The 19,081-nt window shown below is 33.7% G+C and overlaps 1 protein-coding gene across 3 annotated transcripts in view; it reads right to left on the bottom strand.

Annotated features, from left to right (window-relative positions):
• LOC138701703 (sorting nexin-8-like) overlaps positions 1-16,082 on the bottom strand; it is a 60,686-nt gene extending 44,604 nt beyond the window's left edge. For all 3 annotated transcript variants that reach the window (XM_069828884.1, XM_069828885.1, XM_069828886.1), the window contains exons 1-3: positions 15,944-16,082; positions 5,704-5,839; positions 5,300-5,424 (exon numbers count right to left, since the gene is read on the bottom strand). In XM_069828884.1, the coding sequence (XP_069684985.1) occupies positions 5,300-5,424; positions 5,704-5,725 (147 nt within the window). In that variant the 5' untranslated portion in view covers positions 5,726-5,839; positions 15,944-16,082. The remainder of the gene's footprint in view (positions 1-5,299; positions 5,425-5,703; positions 5,840-15,943) is intronic.
• Positions 16,083-19,081: the final 2,999 nt, after the last annotated feature.

Raw genomic sequence — 19,081 nt, 5'->3', positions numbered from 1 at the left:
GGGTTAAAATAAAGTTATCACAATAATTCAGTGGAAACATATAGCAAGTATAATATAAAGCATACACATTCAAATTAAATGATATGTCAATCTTCATTAAACTATGATATTCACTTAACTTTAACCCTTGCTTTCTGCGTTTTTAATAAATGGTGCTTGGCCCACTATGGCTCTGAACCCTTCACATCAGAATCGCCGGTGTGCTGGAATTTTGTCCCACAGGAGTTCTTTTACATGCCAATAAATCTACTGACATAAGCCTGTCGCATTTGAGCACACTTATCGCTATCGACCTGGGCTGGGATCGAACCTGCAACCTCAAGCACAGAAGGCCAGTGCTATATCGACTGCACTATCCACGACGCCTGAAGCTAAGATATAGAAAAAGACTGTGTCATTTGTGTACAAGGGCAAATCTTTCACTGCAAACCCAGCATTCTCCAATCTTTCCTATATAAGCTACATTAATTATTATTTTAGACTATATTTGATTAATTCATAATTAAAGAGAGAATAGGAAAATAACGGACTTATTTTACAGACCTTCATGTTTGTTCCTTTTCTTAAACTCGGAACAGCCTACCTAACAGTTTTTTTAAAAGTTTCGCAGAATGTTGTTACTTGGAACTTAAGAAAGCTTACCCAGTTTCGAGATAGACTTACAGTTCCTAAAAGTACCAGTGCTAAGATTTTGCATTCATATAATACATCCATAGCAGTTTCATCTGCCCTTAAACATCCAAAACAAGACAGACTGAACCACTCCTTTCCAAACCACGCATACCATACGTGACTTCTAGCCCCAAAATAGTCTAATTAACCTTCCTGCTACCAAGAGGGGTAGTAGGATTACCCCAACAATATTTTTTTCATTCTTATACACATTTATTTTTTAAATTCCATGTATTTGTTCGCTATTATGTCTACTAACAATATGAATTAAGAATAACAAATAATTAATCTACTGTAAGATATAATTTACATTATTCATGTGGGGTGGTCTTGTTACCCCCCTTTGGTAGTCTGTGTCATGAACATTCTAGATATAAAATTCAATCCGTAGCCTAATTTTCATTTCTAAGTTTGCCTGCTACCAAATTATTTTAGTTCGTGTTATTTATAACAATTTGTATATGGTTATTTATATTATTATGACCTTTTGTTCCATTTTTTATTTCTGTGTGTGTTGTGGTTTTTCTAAAAGTGTCTTTGTTAGAAATAATTATTAGTGGAGCTTTTTTTCAAGATGCTCATAATAATATAATGGTATTTAAAAAAAAAAAAAAACTAGAATTTGATTTATTATTTTTATTTATTTATTTTTAGAACTTAAAGAAAACTGAATTTTATTTTATTATAATTAAACAAATCTGAGATACCTACTCATGGTTGTGTATACGGTATTCTAATATTTCAATTTCAAGAAATAGGCTAACTGAAATGATTTTCAATTTATGTCTTAATACTGTGACTTTCATTGCTTGTAAATGTGTTTTCCACCATGTCAAAATTATATAGCATTGAGCAGTTTGTCTTGAAATGGAAGAGAGACAAATTTAAATTTACTGGAGACTATATGTTACCTTAATGTATCCAGTAATATACCTAAAGTTAATTAATTTTGGTAAGTTATATGTTTCAAACAACATGGAGTAGAACTTTTGAATCACTCTGTATTTTGAAAAATAGGATGATTATTTTATATTTTTACAATTTTTGTAAGCCTATCCTTAATAGCCAATAATACATAAATTGTTTATATTTCAAATGCTTAACAAAGATCGGTAATTTATATGATTTTGATGGGACTAGAGCCTAAATGGTAGTAGTAAGTTGTGAAAAACCTTGGTAGATTTAGTGTCTGCCATTTATTTACATAGAGCAGTTTGATCCTTTCATTTATACCCTTTGATTAACTGAAACCCTCTTAAAACTAATTTTATCAGAGAACTTCATGCAATACCGGTAACCATTTGTAATTAAATATCACCGCTACTATTTGGACTCTTGTATCTGAAACTACTAGTTTTATATTCATTTGTGTGAATTTTTCTATGTTCTGCAGATCACTTGTTTGTCTATCTGAAATTATAATATTTGATTTGAGAAAATGTTCAACATTTGAAGAGTCCACTGCAAGAATGATGGATGTCATTTGGAAAACATTTTGCAGGAAAAGCAATTAAAAGTTTGAAATGCTTAGCGCTCACAGCTTAACTGTGATTTTCCGATCATTACTGGACAATGACTATCAGTGTTAATGCCATATAATACTCTATGTACATTCTATATGTCTTAAGTTATGCATTGACAGTCTTGGTTCATTTTCGACAAGAAAGTGACATCCATCATTCTTGCAGTGGACTCTTCATTTAAAAGCTGGAATATTTGGCATTATAAAAAGAATACATAGGCTATCATTGCTTTAATGTCAAAAAATTCGTGAAATGAAGTACCACTTCTAGATTTTTTTCCCTTCAATTTTCAGTGAAGATCCCTGGTTAAATTAAATCGTATATTCTGAATAGGAACAGGCTGAAATTTGTCCACTATTAGATGTGGAATAATTCTGTATACCGACAAGAAGAAGAATAAGATTTTTTGTTGGTTATTTAACGACGCTGTATCAACTACTCAGGAATAAGAAATATAGGGTCTGGGTAGGGAAGAAAATAACAAAACCCATACTTGATATAAATTTGAAATGCTGTTGTCGTTGGAAAATATGAACAAGTATGAGCTTAAATATTTCAATTTCCTTTAATATATAATGCATAGAAACAATGGTCTATGGGCATATATAAGAAAATAAATTAGTCTTCCTCTGTTTCTCGATAAGTGGGGAAAATAATAACTGTGGGGAAAAACAATAAGTTAACTGTGTGAAATCTTATTTGAAAATGTATATTGCTGAAACAAATTAAACTGTAAATGTACCTATAGACGACTCTACAATCATAGTCTATAATGAATGAAACAGCCAAGAAGAGTTCACTGATCACAATATATCTGTCCCCCCCCCCCTTTCTGTGAGTTATTTTCTTCCCCATCCAGACCCTACATATGAAAGTATAAATTGTTGATTTACTGGTAGGCCTACCTGTATTATTGCTTTAATATGGATAGGTACCTAATTTATGTTTTCTTTCTTTCTTTGCTTAAACTCCCCTTTCATCTGACTTGCACACCATTGCAGATAGGGAAGAAAGATTCATTTGACCACACACACAAGACACTTCACAAATGCGGACCTCTCTTGTCATGGATGAGCGTGACACAGAGACATCACAAGACAAATGACAAACACTCAGTCCTGAAAATAAATTTCTTCCATTGCTCATGCCGGGAATCGAGCCTCAGACCATCATCTCACATAAGTAGGAACAAATAAGTCACACAGTGGAATATTATGACTATACAAACAAATGATTTAAAAGAGAATTATCATAGTCGTTTGTTTCAACATGGTAATCATATTTAATTTTCATTACATAATGCAGGCCTACATTTGTAAGTGATAGATAACAACAAATCAAGCATGGCTGATCACGTATCATATGACGTATAACTCGATAGTGAGGTGTGTATAATGGTATCTGTAATTTTATACTACAATAACAGACTAGCCTATATTATCGTCGTAAGTAGGCCTATATACAAACTCTCTACTTCAGACATACGACAAAAATAATTTTTAAGTATAAAGACTAATTTATGTTATTAAATTTATTTAGACTAAAAGTAAACAAATAGGCCTATGCCAGGTACAAATTTGAACGAGTACGGAAAAATCATCTTACAATGAAAATAAACAAAGTTCCAAGACAATAATAAATATAAAACAGGTAAAGGTAACCTCTTCATATCTCTTGAAGACGCATGGGGAAACACGGAGGTAGAACCATAAATAAAAAAAAATAGCCTACTAGGCCTACTATTGTATTGTATTTATTTACATCGCTTCACAGCTAGAATAATATGGAACACGTCAAAAAAAAATCTTAATCTTAATAGGCCTAATACTATTATAAAGTCTTAATTATAGTCACAGTCTAGTTGACATATAATATATTATATACAGTACTATATTATAGTCTACAGAAGAGTTTTACAATATAGTTTACTAGTGCAACACAATGGGTTTTAGTATCAATACAAGACAGAAATATTCATGAAGCGTTGTTGAATGTCATAAATTTGGCTCTAAATAATCTTATGTTTTGAGTTTCATTTTTTATATTCGTAGGGAGGCTATTAAAAATGTTTACTGCCATATAACGCACTCCTTTATGATAGCAAGATAAACTTGTCGATTGAGTATGAAAGTCATTTTTTGACGCATATTTATCTATAAACTGTTGAATTAGTTACAAAGTTTTCGCGATTACATAAGAGGAAGATTATTAATGAAAAAATATAGGCTACTGACAAGCCATGGCATTGTTTGTAGTTTTTTAAAAATGGTCCTACACGATTCCCTAGATTTGGCACCTACTATTATTCTAATTCCTCTTTTTTAGTAGTAGGAATATACTGTTACTATCTGTGGAATTTCCCCAGAATATTATTCCAAACCTCATTACCGAGTGGAAATATGCAAAGTATTGATATTTACTATCTCTTGCATAGATCTAATAGCAAAACATGCTGAATTTAGTTTGGGGGTAATTTCTTTAATATGATTTTTCCAATGTAACATATTATCGATTTGTAAGCCAAGAAATTTGGTTGTTGTTTCTATTGGGGACCTATTGTTAATTATTGCACTTGAAATTGCAAAGTTGAATTTGGGCAGGATTTAAATTGAACTAGCCTATGTTGTTTTGTTACACTATTCAGATTAAAAACGTAACTACTCCAAATAGGCTAGCTACAGAGACCTATGGGTGAATAATTGGAAATTCTCATTCTAACAATAAGAGTGCAATTTGAATAAGACTAACTAGTCTTAATACCGGTAGTGGATATTTTACCCTGATGTTACAGTGCTGCTTCACGGTAATAACATAAGTCTGTGCGTCGTTTTCTGCGTGTGTGGCCTATGAGTAGGCTATAATCTTTTGCATCTTCGTATGTAGGCCTATTGTGTTCATTCTCTGAAAGTTTAACTCAATCCTCGACAGTTGTGTTGCTTCGTTCATTTCAATTTTTAACAGCTACGCTTAAATGGCATTTTATGAATAAGCCTTATTTCTTTGGTTATTTTAGACAATTAATGAATAATTCTAAAATTCTGACATAAAAGTATAACATGCATTAAATATTACAGTAAATAATTTTACAAGTTTATAAAACTTACCAAACTCAATGTTTGAGACGGAAGTCCCGATTTGACAAGTAACTTTGTAAACAGTTCTTTATTGACATTGCTCGAAGTAGGTGAAATTATGTTATAAACTTCACGATAATACGGAGGAACTGATCCTGAAATATAAAAAATACGTCCTTATTACCTATCTCAGTTACACCTCTTGTGATCTCTGACGTAATCAGAGGGCTAACCCTAAAATCACGTTTTCAATCACAAGTTCCTGTATTGTGAAATCTTATTCAACACAGAAACATGACTGAAAAGCTACGATTTTCTTGGTAAAAGCGTTAACCTTATCTATAATTTATTAGACAATAATTCCTTATCACTAACAACACGTATTATCACACACATTACAAAATATACAATAAAACACTGTCCGATCCACCCACCGAATGCAAGATCAGTCGCCATGTTTTGACACCTCACAAAAACGAATGCGCATCAAGTTGTGCTTCTGCTACTCTCAGATCAAGTAGAGTATCAATTTCATTGCTGTATTTTCTTGGTATTTCCACGACACCACACCTATAAGAAATTCAAAATAAAAACAAGCTAAGGCTTAATGCAATTAGTTTCTAATGTTTCTATAAATATATTAAATTAATAATTACACTGTATAAGTGCCGTCAATAACATACAGACCTAATAAATAATTATAAATTGCGCACAACGTGCAGATAGCAGTAAACTGTATCCCTGAGAATGTTGTTACCGAATAACGAGAACTTTCGTTTCACATACGTACATATATCGTTTTCACTGTCTTACGCATACAGTATATACACACAATCCTCTCTTATAGGATATTTGTCCGTTTCGCAATTGAGGTGATGAAATTCATGTTATATTGCAAGACGCGTACTCATGTATTGTACCGGTACCGGCAGTGCTGTAGTTGAACACAAATTTTTGCTGGAACCCTGCTAATTCATTGTGCTTCATCAGTCGTTTTCTGTATTATTTATGCTGAAACTGACACCCTAATATTATTTTTACTGGTACTGCGTTACGGCTTACGGCCAAATTACAGCACAGAGTACCGGGTACTTTTTTTTACTTCGCTCGCATCCACTTTTCGTTCACCATTGCATCCGTGGTGAAGAACTTAAAGGCTGGTTCACAATAAACCGGGAACGGAAACGAGAACGAGAACGGAAATATTGTTAAAATAAATGTACCGGTATTTAAATGTGAGAATTCACAATATTGTGAATGCTCATATTTAAATATATTTATTTTAACAATACTGTGAATGCTCATATTTAAATACATTTATTTTAACATTATTTCCATTCCCAGTTTATTGTGAAACAGCCTTTAGCCATATTTCTGTCATTTTTTGTATGCTTCAATGGAGAGAAGCGGTAGCTGGTGTCTGAGATCTCAGTTTAGTCTGTAGACTTGTTTGCCTTGTGATTCAGAACTGGAATCGCGATTGGGTTCGGTTCCCGCTTGGGCAGATCATATGGTTGTTGTTTTTTTTTTTTTCAGAGGGTTTCGCCCAACTGTAAGACAAATGTCAGGTAACCTATGGCGAATCCCCGGCCTCACCTCATCTCGCCAAAAAAAAAAGTTTAACTTTTGACTTGTTCCACATCTCAAAGCTTCAGTACTGATGTAACATAAATATGGAATACATTAAATAAAATGAAATTACTCTCTCTTTAGTTGATATGTCAATTGTAACGCTGTGGAACTATGCTAGTTACTCTGACACGCAGTGCTCTTTTTAAAAACTGTCCCTTGATTTTTTTCTTCTTCTCCAAATTTCATCTTGTGAGGTGGTTCTAATTACGTCCAACTAGTGTAGTGCAGTGGAATCTAACTCGCAGAAAGCAACCAATGTTGTGCAGTAAAGTGTCAAAGTGTTGGATCAAGTTTTTTAGTAGTAATGGTAACAGTATGTCCAACATACCGTAAGTAAAAGATACAGAGGTTGAAGTTCCAGAAAGTGAAAAGTTATATTGGTAAATGTCCAGTACATCACCGCCACTTCGTAGCAATGGCATATTGTTTTTTTGGTCCAGGGAAAATTCATTTTTTTATGGATACACTCACCCCTGCCACTTTGTAGCAATTCCATATTGTATTTTTCCTGGACCAAAAATAAATACAACATGGCTTTGATACAAAGTGACGATTATGTGCTGAATATTTAATGTTAAATTAACTTGGTACAGAAGATATAAGTGCATGTTCATATGCATCTTGAGATGTTTCAAACAATATGTCACTATGTTCAGAATATTCAAGTTAGTTAATGTTGTGGATATTCTTTCTCCCCTTCTCAGTGACGCGAGTTAGCATTTGTGAGTTTTCAAATTACTCTACACATAATTTTGCAATAACATTTTGCACTGAAACTTTCCTTTATTTGTAGATTATTATATTATATTATTATTATTATTATTATTATTATTATTATTATTATTATTATTATTATTTACATTCTTCAAATTCTCATGATATTAAAATTTTGGAATTTGCGATATTTAGCGGAGAGAACAGGTTGTTAACAATTAAGAATGACATCAATGTTCAATGCTGATTTCAGAATCAAACATTTATGCAAACGACTATTGATCAGGTTTTTTTGTATTCCACAGATATTGGAGAAAAACATGAGAGTATAAGGGTATAGTACATCAGTTATTCATAGATTTCAAAAAGGCATATGATTCGATTAAGAGAGAAGTTTTATATAATACTCTTATTAAATTTGGCATTCCCAAGAAACTAATTCGATTAATTGAAATGTGTTTCAGTGAAATTTAGAGCAGAATCCGTATAGGCAGTTCCTATCTGATGCTATTCCAATTCACTGCGGGCTAAAGCACGGAGATGCACTATCACCTTTACTTTTTTAACTTTGCTCTTAGAATATGCCATTACAAAAGTTCAGGATAACACATAGGGTTTGGAATTGAACGGGTTACATTAGCTTCTTGTCTATATGGATGACGTGAGTTTGTTAGGAGAAAATCAACAAACAATTAGGGAAAACACGGAAATTTTACTTGAAACAAATAAAACGATAGGTTTGGAAGTAAATCCCAACAAGATTAAGTATATGATTATGTCTCGTGATCAGAATATTGTACGAAATGGAAATATAAAAATTGGAAATTTATCCTTCGAAGAGGTGGAAAAGTTCAAATATCTTGGAGCAACAGTAACAAATATAAATAACACTCGGGAGGAAATTAAACTCAGAATAAATATGGGAAATGTGGGTTATTATTTGGTTGAGAAGCTTTTGTCATCTAGTCTGCTGTCAAAAAATCTGAAAGTTAGAATTTATAAAACAGTTATATTACTGGTTGTTCTTCATGGTTGTGAAACTTGGACTCTCACTTTGAGAGAGGAACAGAGATTAAGGGTGTTTGAGAATAAGGTTCTTAGGAAAATATTTGGGGCGAAGAGGGATGAAGTTACAGGCGAATGGAGAAAGTCATACAATGCAGAATTGCATGCATTGTATTCTTCACCTGACATAATTAGAAACAATAAATCCAGACATTTGAGATGGACAAGGCATGTAGCATGTATCGGCAAATCCAGAAATGCATATAGAGTTTTAGTTGGGAGGTCGGAGGGTAAGAGACCTTTGGGAAGACCAAAACGTAGGTGGGAGGATAATATTAAAATGGATTTGAGAGAGGTGGGATATGATAAGGACTGAATTAATCTTGCACAGGATAGGGACCAATGGCGGGCTTATGTGAGTGCGGCAATGAACCTGCGGGTTCCTTAAAAGCCATTTGTAAGTAAGTATTATAATACAGATACAGAACTGAAAACTGAATCTAATTGAAACATTTAACTACATATTTCTCTTTTGCATGGAATAAAAACTCTTTAGAAAATGCAGACCAGTTCAGATGTGTTTGTATAATTATTTCATACATACAGCGAAGTCCTCGTAACATGATATTTCAAATCGTCAGCGACTTCGACTCGGCATTTCTTTTGCAGCTCAGTGTACCTAGAGTAATTCCATATGTTTCATAATCCAAACGAACTGATAATCCAAACTAACCCCAGTCCCAAATAGTTCGGATCATTGTGGTCCTACTGTACTTCACAAGAGAATGATATTGTTCATCCTATCAAATTTCACTCACTAGTTAGCATGTTATAACGATAAGCTGATTCAGCAATGTGCAAGCTGGTCATTATTTTAACTTACTTACTTACTGGCTTTTAAAGAACCCGGAGGTTCATTGCCGCCCTCACATAAGCCCGCCATTGGTCCCCATCCTGAGCAAGATTAATCCAGTCTCTATCATCATATCCCACCTCCCTCAGATCCATTTTAATATTATCCTCCCATCTACGTCTCGGCCTCCCCAAAAGTTTTTTTCCCTCCGGCTTCCCAACTAACACTCTATATGCATTTCTGGACTCGCCCATACATGCTACATGCCCTGCCCATCTCAAACGTCTGGATTTAATGTTCCTAATTATGTCAGGTGAAGAATACACTGCATCCAGTTCTGTGTTGTGTAACTTTCTCCATTCTCCTGTAACTTCATCCCTCTTAGTCCCAAATATTGTCCTAAGCACCTTATTCTCAAACACCCTTAACTTATGTTCCTCTCTCTAAGTGAGAATCCACGTTTTACAACCATAAAGAACAACCGGTAATATAACTGTTTTATAAATTCTAACTTTCAGATTTTTTGACAGCAGACTGGATGATAAAAGCTTCTCAACCGAATAATAACAGGCATTTCCCATATTTATTCTGTCTTTAATTTCCTTAATTAATTTAATTACTTTAACAATGGGTATAATATGTCTTTACGTTATTTATGTGACTAGTGAGTTGCATACTTAGGATTTTATTTTGGATGGTTCAAAATATGTTCTGTATTACTGGGTACTATATAAAGATAGTGAGCACAAGACCTTTCCAAAATAAAGTAATAATAAAAAACGTACATACAAAGTCTGAAACCCAACCCCTATATAGAGAATGAGCGACAATTTCTACCACTTAAAAAAATAATGGTGTAATGAAGTGGCGAAAATGATTGTTGAAGGAGCTAAGAACTCAAGAGAAACCAAAAATCTCAACATATGGAGAAGAAAACGCTGGAAAGCTTCCATTTACATTAGAGGTATTCAAGGGATCGGAGAAAGTAAGATGAAGATGGGGGAGGGGGAAGACACACATGTCCCTTAATAAAAAACTAGACAAGTAAAGCAATAAATGTGTACGCGAACCTGCATTATTCGTTATTTTATTGCCTATTTCAGAATTTCATTTACTTGTGATTGTTTTTGTTATCTTTAGTTACGTTTTTTGTAATTTGTTTTATATAAACTGTAGGGAATACTGTATGCAGTACACGTACTTCTATTCTTTGTCTTCACCACCACCATCACCCACAGCAATAATAATAATAATAATAATAATAATAATAATAATGATGATAATAAAGACTTTCATGAACAACTAGTTCAAACAAGAATTGAGTCACAAGGGTGGAAGAGATCGAATCAAGTAAACCACGTGCTAACTTGTAAATTTGTTAAGTGGTAGTTAAGATCTTTACCAGTAGGCAGCAAAGAAAAATACTGGATAACATGGCTAGACCAAATCACACAATACTTCCATCTATGCAGAACACATCAACACCAACCACAATTACAACAATTTAGAAACAGACATGGAAATCCTCATATTGACCCGAAAAGTCTGAAACTGAACACACTAGAATACAAAATATACAGCTATACAAAAACACATGGCCAACACATCCTTAACACAGAACTAAATTTCAGAATACATACCCTATCTGACACAACACTTGCTTACGGCTTTTAAGAAACCTGGAAGTTCATTGCTGCCCTAACGTAAGCCTGCCATCGGTCCCTATCCTGAGCAAGATTAATCCAGTCTCTACCATCATATCCCACCTCCCTCAAATCGATTTTAATATTATTCTCCCATCTACATCTCGGCCTCCCCAAAGGTCTTTTTCCCCTCCATCCTCCCAACTAACACTCTACATGCATTTCTGAATTCGCCCATATGTGCTACATGCCCTGCCCATTTCAAACGTCTGAATTTAATATTCCTAATTATGTCAGATGAAGAATGCAATGTGTACAGTTCTGCGTTGTGTAACTTTCTCCATTCTCTTGTAACTTCATCCCTCTTAGGCCCAAATATTTTCCTAAGCACCTTATTCTCAAACACTCTTTTCCTCTGTTTCTCTCTCAAAGCGAGAGTCCAAGTTTCACAACCATACAGAACATAGGCAGAGAGAGAACAGTTTCTTTGGGAGGGGGGCAAAGCAAAACCATTGAATTCCGATATAACAAGGTTATGGGGGACATTATTTACCTTCTGCCTCCGTTATAGCTTGATCGTGGTACAGTACATCAGAATATGATCATTTAATAAAGGTATTTTCGGGGGGCATATTTCTTACACTGTTACATCCATATCCGCGATGTTTTGGACCGAGTTGTATAGGGCTTGAACTGTAGGTCTACTACAAATTATAATAGGGCATAACTTAAAACAATCTCCCTATTTTTCTCTGTCATATGCAAAACCCATCTATCTTCATGGTCACAGATATGTTTAAAAAAATAAAAACATACTAAAAGAGCGAGAAATAGAAATGGGAAGAACAGTAAAAAAAAGTAGAATGGACAAACACGTAAGGAACTTGAATCTTGAATCATCATGAACAATACACATCGAGACATCTCATATATAATACATGAGGAGAATGAGATATCAAGAATAGGTGAGCACAGGTTAAAATTTTCATTACAGTGTTGCCATGTGACAAAATGAAAAATAGGCGTATTTATGCACTGAAATAAAAAGAAAATTAAATTGCGACGAAATGACTGACAACCGTATCTCTTTTATTATACTTTTAAGCTAGAAACAATGTATTTCAACCTTCTGCGTTTCTTAACCAGTTCCCTGAGCACATCATTCACAGAAATTTTCTTATGTATGTAGATGAAACCCAGTCCATTAAGGCGCTACTCCCCTATGCTGTTCCTAATGTATACCTACGCTTTCTTAGTGATGAAAATTACTTTATGCTCGACCATGCCGAAATGTAGTAATTATACACCTGGTAGCAGCCCTTTAATGGACCTCATTAAAGTACACCTATTCATTAAAGTTCAGGTTTTCCACCAATCAGAAAGCAATATGAAAGCACAAGTATCAATTATTCTCGGATATGTAATCGAAAGACAACTAGCGAAATGTCACGGAGGCTGGAAATCCAATACTGTCGCAGAAGGTTATGTTCTGTTACTATAATAATTAGCGTTAATTGTAAATAATATTCAAATAAATTCAATTTGTCATCTCGTTTTTCAATGTATAATTCAATTTCAAGGTTATATCAAGATTGTTTCTTTTACGCTCTAGATTATATCAAGGTCGTCGACATCTGTTTCTCGGAAAAAATCAATACTTTCGCGTCTGCGCACATCTCACAATTTACGAGGTAGGGTATTTCACGAGGTCAGTTCCGCTCCTCACTTAGATAACAATAACATGAATACTTATGAATAATTTAAAGTTAGAAATATGGTCCAGCATAAAAAGTCGTATGAAACTTGCCTATAATGGTAATTAAGACGCTGGTATGAAAATTATGAAACTCGCTTGCGCTCGTTTCATAAACATACTCGCGTCTTAATTACTACCATTATAGCCTCATTGCATAATGTACTATTTCTGAAGTACGAGTAGTTACAGGGAGAGTTGCCATTATTGTAAACGAGTTATGTGTTACTGGAAGTAAGTTGCAGAGCTTCAACATTTTTTTTTTTAAAGTGCTTTGGGGGGGGGGGCACACTCTCTTCCCCACTGCGCCAGTGAGCAGTAAAGTACCACCATTTTATCTTTCAGTATCAAAATAATCTCGCACATTCAAAATTAACTTATATCTCTGCTCTGAGACTTTATAGTTTTCCTACTTCTACTGTTACTACCACCGCTAAAATAACTGTCTGTTACTAAAATAAAAAAAATTAACAACTTATGTCAGAGCACAACACATTACGAGTATAAGCATTTCCCTCGAGGACAAGTATAGTTAACAAAGAGCCATGATGGCTCCTGCACAAATTCGGTAACTATGCAAGCATGTGGCGCCAGCTTGTAACAGTTGTATGGAAGATGAAGCTACGCCAAAAACTACAACAGCTACATTATACTAGCAACATTCCTAATTTCCTTGTCTTTCAAAACTAAGAGTATGGACTTAAACACACTAAACTCCAGATTATTCGTGCATGGTTTATTTGGTATGTTGTTGTTGTTTTCTAATGCCAGGTGTTTGACAATAAAGTCATTTGACCTCCTGCACTCAATATTTTTCAAAGATATTATCATGGTCGGCCACTGAAGCACAGATTTTGAGGTGTTCCGAATCCATTTCTTGGTTTGAGTTGCACAATGGGCAGTTAGGGGACTGATATATTCCAATTCTATGCAGGTGTTTGGCCAAACAATCATGACATGTTGCCAATCTAAATGCAGCTACAGACGATTTTCGTGGTAAATCGGGAATTAACTGTGGATTATGATCCAGAGGGTTCCATTTTTTCCCTTGAGATTGTGTTATCAAATTTTGTTTGTTGAAGTCTAAGTATGTAGATTTAATAAATCTTTTCACAGAGTAGTATGTAGATTTAGTAACAGGTCTGTAAGTAGCAATGCTGGCCTTCTTTGCTAAAGCATCCGCATTCTCGTTTCCCAGGATTCCACAATGGGATGGTATCCATTGGAATACAATTCGTTTATTGAGTGATATTAATTGAGAGAGCATTTTAGTTATTTCTGCTGTTTGAGATGAAGGTGTGTGTTTAGAGACTATTGATAGAATAGCTGCTTTGGAGTCTGACAATATAACTGCATTCTTAAATTTATTGATGTGGCATAGAAGATTCCTGAGACTTTCACTTATTGCAGTGATTTCTCCATCAAAACTTGTTGTTTCATATCCAAGAGATCTATAAAGTGAGAAGAGACAGCACGTAACACCTGCACCAGCACCTTGTTCTCTGGAGATCAAGGATCCGTCGGTGTATAAATGTAAAATATCCATATGCGTCCTTTTTCTTTAACTTGCAATCCACAGAGTAGCTCTGATGATGTAATGAAGCCTGACCTGCATTCAGTTCATTAGATTCCTATTAAAATTTATGCGCAACTTAAATCAAGCACTATATTTGTTATCAGTAGAACTGAAAGATAAAAAAAGCCAATAACTACTGTACACATGAGAAAAATTTGTATTTCTCTCTTCAGTTAAGTTTCTTTCAGCTTTCACAAATTGCAATTTCATCTTGAAAGTGTATTGTCATGGAAGAAAAAGGTTCTAACAATTAAAAAAAATTGTAAGAGATTGAGAAATTAGAGAGTAGAGAATTGGCAGAAGATTATGAAATAGGAGCAAATTTACTGTTAAGGGGAGACTCTACTGAAAATCATGAAAATTTTCCGAAAAAATTTTATTGGCTATTTCATTTCTTTAGAATGGCTATTTTCATGCCACAAATAGATTAAGTTCAATTCCGATTACAAATATATATTTTTTTTTAAATTAAGGCTGTAAGGGGGCGTGGCATTTACAGAGCTGTCAAAACTACTTTTTCATCAAAGAATTCTTTTTTTTTTTTTATTAATTTCTGATTATAAATCTAGTAAATTTTTGTTCTAAACTTGACTTCCTGAAGTTACTAGATGAATGTAGAGGAGGAGAATTTTTATAGGCGTAAGTTACATAAATATTCATTTTACTTTCAAAACCATTTTTCCGTTAGTTTATTTTTCTTGATCAACACCAACTTTTTAATGCCTAATGATAATCAATCTGGATTAAATTTTTACTGCAAGTATTTATGTTTCTAGGCATTTATTTTGTAGGAAATGCTGCTAGTTTATTTTATTAATTTTTTTTTCAAGAATTATAAAAAAATAACATTTTTTTTTAAATTTCAAAACAATTTTTGATGTGCAACTCAAACCAAGAAATATATTCGGAATACCTCAAAATCTGTGGTTCAGTGGCTGACTATGACAATATCTTTGAAAAATATTGGAGTGCAAGAGGTCAAATCACTTTATTGTCAAACGCCTGGCATTAGAAAACAACAACAGCAACATCAACAAACAATTTTTGAAAGTGAATAAATGAGATATTTCATAAAATGAATGCATAGAAATGTTTCTCTATGTCTTGTGAATTTAAGCAAAAAAAAAAAAAAAAAAAAAGGACGCTTAAAAATTGAGATCTTTCACTAAAAACTTGGCTTTGAAAATATTTTCTCAAAAACAAATAGAAAAAAATAAAATGTCAAAAGCCAAAAACATTTGGGAGTTCAAAATTTGGATTTTGTTAGTCCTTCACATAGTAAACATGCTCTCAAAATTTGGTTGAAAAAAAAATGATTAGGAAAATAGTTGTAATTTCTAGTGGAGTGTCCTCTTAAAGTGAATTAATCTGTAGTTTTTGAAAGTCCGGACAACTCTTTCCCCTCATTAAATTGATAATCGGGAGTGGAATGATGATGATGATACTTTACAATTATCAATGGTAATAATAAAATAAAATATAGTAAAAGATCACCTACCTTCCACCCTGCAGAAGTCCATCATTAATTAATTCTGTTGTTGCAAAATAAAACATTCCATTTTCTACCAGCTCTCCATCCCAGTCCTGACGCCTTGGTCGTGCTTTAGGGTCGAAGTTCAGTGGTTTAACACTTTTATCTGGAAATGAAGTAGGCTATATATTATTTTCCACTGTTCTCAAGGCCAATCTTCACGATTTTTACCTGTAATATTTCATTTTATAAAATAGAAACGTACATTCATATGACTTGCAAAGCTTGCCACGATGTTATAGTTGTTGAACTTTTATTGCCTTCGATAAGAATATAATTACAGTAAAATTTCGCATTGCCAGTAATTACTGAATGCAGTAAGTCAATTAAGAGATTTACAATAAGTGATTACAAACTTAGTATTTTCTATCTGGATAATATTAGTTCCGAAGTGAAATCAAAGCTTCATTTGGTATGGAGTATATGAGCTATTACATCTCAAATTGACCGAAATATAGAGAAAATTGACCTTACAATTTCTAAATACAATGAAACTTTTTTTGTACGTAGGGAACTATGATACAATGCTTTGTGCAAAGTTTGAGGCATCAGAACTTCATAGTGTTTAAATTAAAAATATTTAAATTTATCGTATTTTCATAAAATTAGCAACTTTAAACTGTTGTAGCACCTAAACCCTTTCACCCAATGATCAAACTCATGGTTTATTTTGATGCTGAGAAATTAAAGTTTATATTGACATATAAACAGATTTTCTTACTTTTTATGGAAATGGAGAAATTTAGATTTTTCCTCATTAAGATGCCTTTGGCTAGGAAAAAATATTTTAAAAATATATAGTTAGATTCCGCATTGAAAGTACAAATAAACACATGTTTTTACTGATGGTATGTTCATAAGAAAGTATTGAAAATATCAAATAAAGAAAATAAATAGTACACGCGTGAACTAACCAGCTGATTGTGAGACAGGAGCTAACCGAGACAAGCAAGGCCAGGAGACAAACACGTAATGTGTCGTCTAGCAGTCATGGCTGTGCTAGCTTCATCACAGGTTTTCATAAACACAGGAGTAAAATGACGCCCAACACTCACTTATCTTCAGCTCAAGTCTAGGCATGTGAAAATAATCTATTTAATACCCTCGAAACTTACTGCCATACCACTAAGCAAACAATGCCTAATCCCTCTTAATAATGCAAGGTTTTTTCTCAATATTTTTTTACATTTTTACAAATGGCCAAAAAGCCTAAAAGCAAGTAAAATCAGATTATCTGTCTCTCTGTGTATAATAAAAATGATTACTTCTTAACATAACCTACCAAATGTCAGCTTCAAAATAAGCTCTCGTTCAATGTTCTGCAGTAAATGGTTTCAGAGTTCTGAGCACTGAAAGAGGCTTGTTTTTATAAAATACGCTAAATTTATCGCTCAATAATACGAAAACCGTTTGACTTTCGATAGTATATTTTTGAAAATGTACTCCCCTCAGTACCTTGTATGAGTAGGGAAAAATTAGAGTATAAAAAATGCGAGGTTTTTTACTGATCGATTTCATATGGAATAGCCCATATGACTAAATTCACCAAAAGGCAGTGGTGTCATTCAGCTGATTCGCACCAGTTCATCTGAACCATTTGATAAATGTATCGATGTTCGTAGGATCAGTTGTTAATATTTTAAGTTAAAACACTAGCTTCTTTACCGAAAGGAAGAACATTAATTCAACAAGAAATTCTCCAGCTTTTAATATCGCAATAAATAAAATACAAAAATAAACGACAATATTACACAGCTCGAAGTGATCATATTTATTATTATATTGTTATTTCTCATTCAAGTGAGAAAGTAATCAGGACAGAAATATGGTAATTACGCCTGCAAACTTGAAACCCATCTGTGATTACTTCAGCAGTCGTCTATCTCTTCCCTTTCCAACGCTAATACCGCATACAGAACAATGAAACGTAGTACTCAAAATCATAATTTAAAAAACTAAATAGATTTTCTATTACAAAATACACTATTAAACCACTGTAATATACAGAAATATCCATAATATAATTTGAGTGTGATTGATTCTGGATATTTGCGACGAAACTTACAAAAGTATTTTTCAAACAAGTTTTACGGAGTTTTTACTTACTTACTGATGGTTTTTAAGGAACCCGCAGGTTCATTGCCACCCTCACATAAAGCCCGCCATCAGTTCCTATCCTGTGCAAGATTAATCCAGAATTATCATCATATCCCACCTCCCATCTACGTCTCTTCCCCCCCAAAGATCTTTTTCCCTCCGGCCTCCCAACTAACATTCTACTGTATGTCTATTTCTGGATTCTCCCATATGTGTTACATGCTCTGTCCATCTCGAACGTCTGGATTTAATGTTCCTAATTATGTCAGGTGAAGAATACAATGCCTACTTATTCTCAAACATTCTTAATCTCTGTTTCTCTCTCAAAGTGAGAGTCCAAATTTCACAACCATATAGAATAACTGGTAATATAACTGTTTCATAAATTCTAACTTTCAGATTTTTTGACAGCAGACTAAATGACAAAAGCTTCTCAACCCAATAACAACAGGCATTTCCCATATTTATTCTGCATGTAATTTCCTCCAAGTGTCATTTATATTTGTTACTGTTGCTCCAAGATATTTGAATTTTTCCACCTCTTCGAAGTATAAATCTCCAATTTTTATATTTCCATTTCGTATAACATTCTGGTCACGAGACATAATCATATACTTTGTCTTTTCGGAATTTATTTCCAAACCTATCAGTTTACTTGCTTCAAGTAAAGTTTCCGTGTTTTCCCTAATCGTTTGTGGATTTTCTCCTAATATATTCACGTCATCCACATAGACAAGCAGCTGATGTAACCCGTTCATTCCCAAACCCTCTCTGTTATCCTGAACTTTCTTAATGGCATATTCTAGAGCGAAGTTAAAAAGTAAGGGTGATAGTACATCTCCTTGCTTTAGCCTGCAGTGAATTGGAAAAGCATCAGATACAAACTGGCCTGTATGTTTCACTGAGACACATTTTAATTACTCGAACTAGTTTCTTAGGAATATCAACTTCAATAAAAATATCACTTTCGTTGACATCGTACAAAATTTTGTCCAATATTCTTTCGAG

The sequence above is a fragment of the Periplaneta americana genome, chromosome 6, assembly GCF_040183065.1.
Source record: "Periplaneta americana isolate PAMFEO1 chromosome 6, P.americana_PAMFEO1_priV1, whole genome shotgun sequence".
Lineage (NCBI taxonomy): Eukaryota > Metazoa > Arthropoda > Insecta > Blattodea > Blattidae > Periplaneta > Periplaneta americana.
The sequence above is the reverse complement of the archived record's forward strand: the minus strand, read 5'-3'. Positions and strand labels throughout refer to the sequence as shown.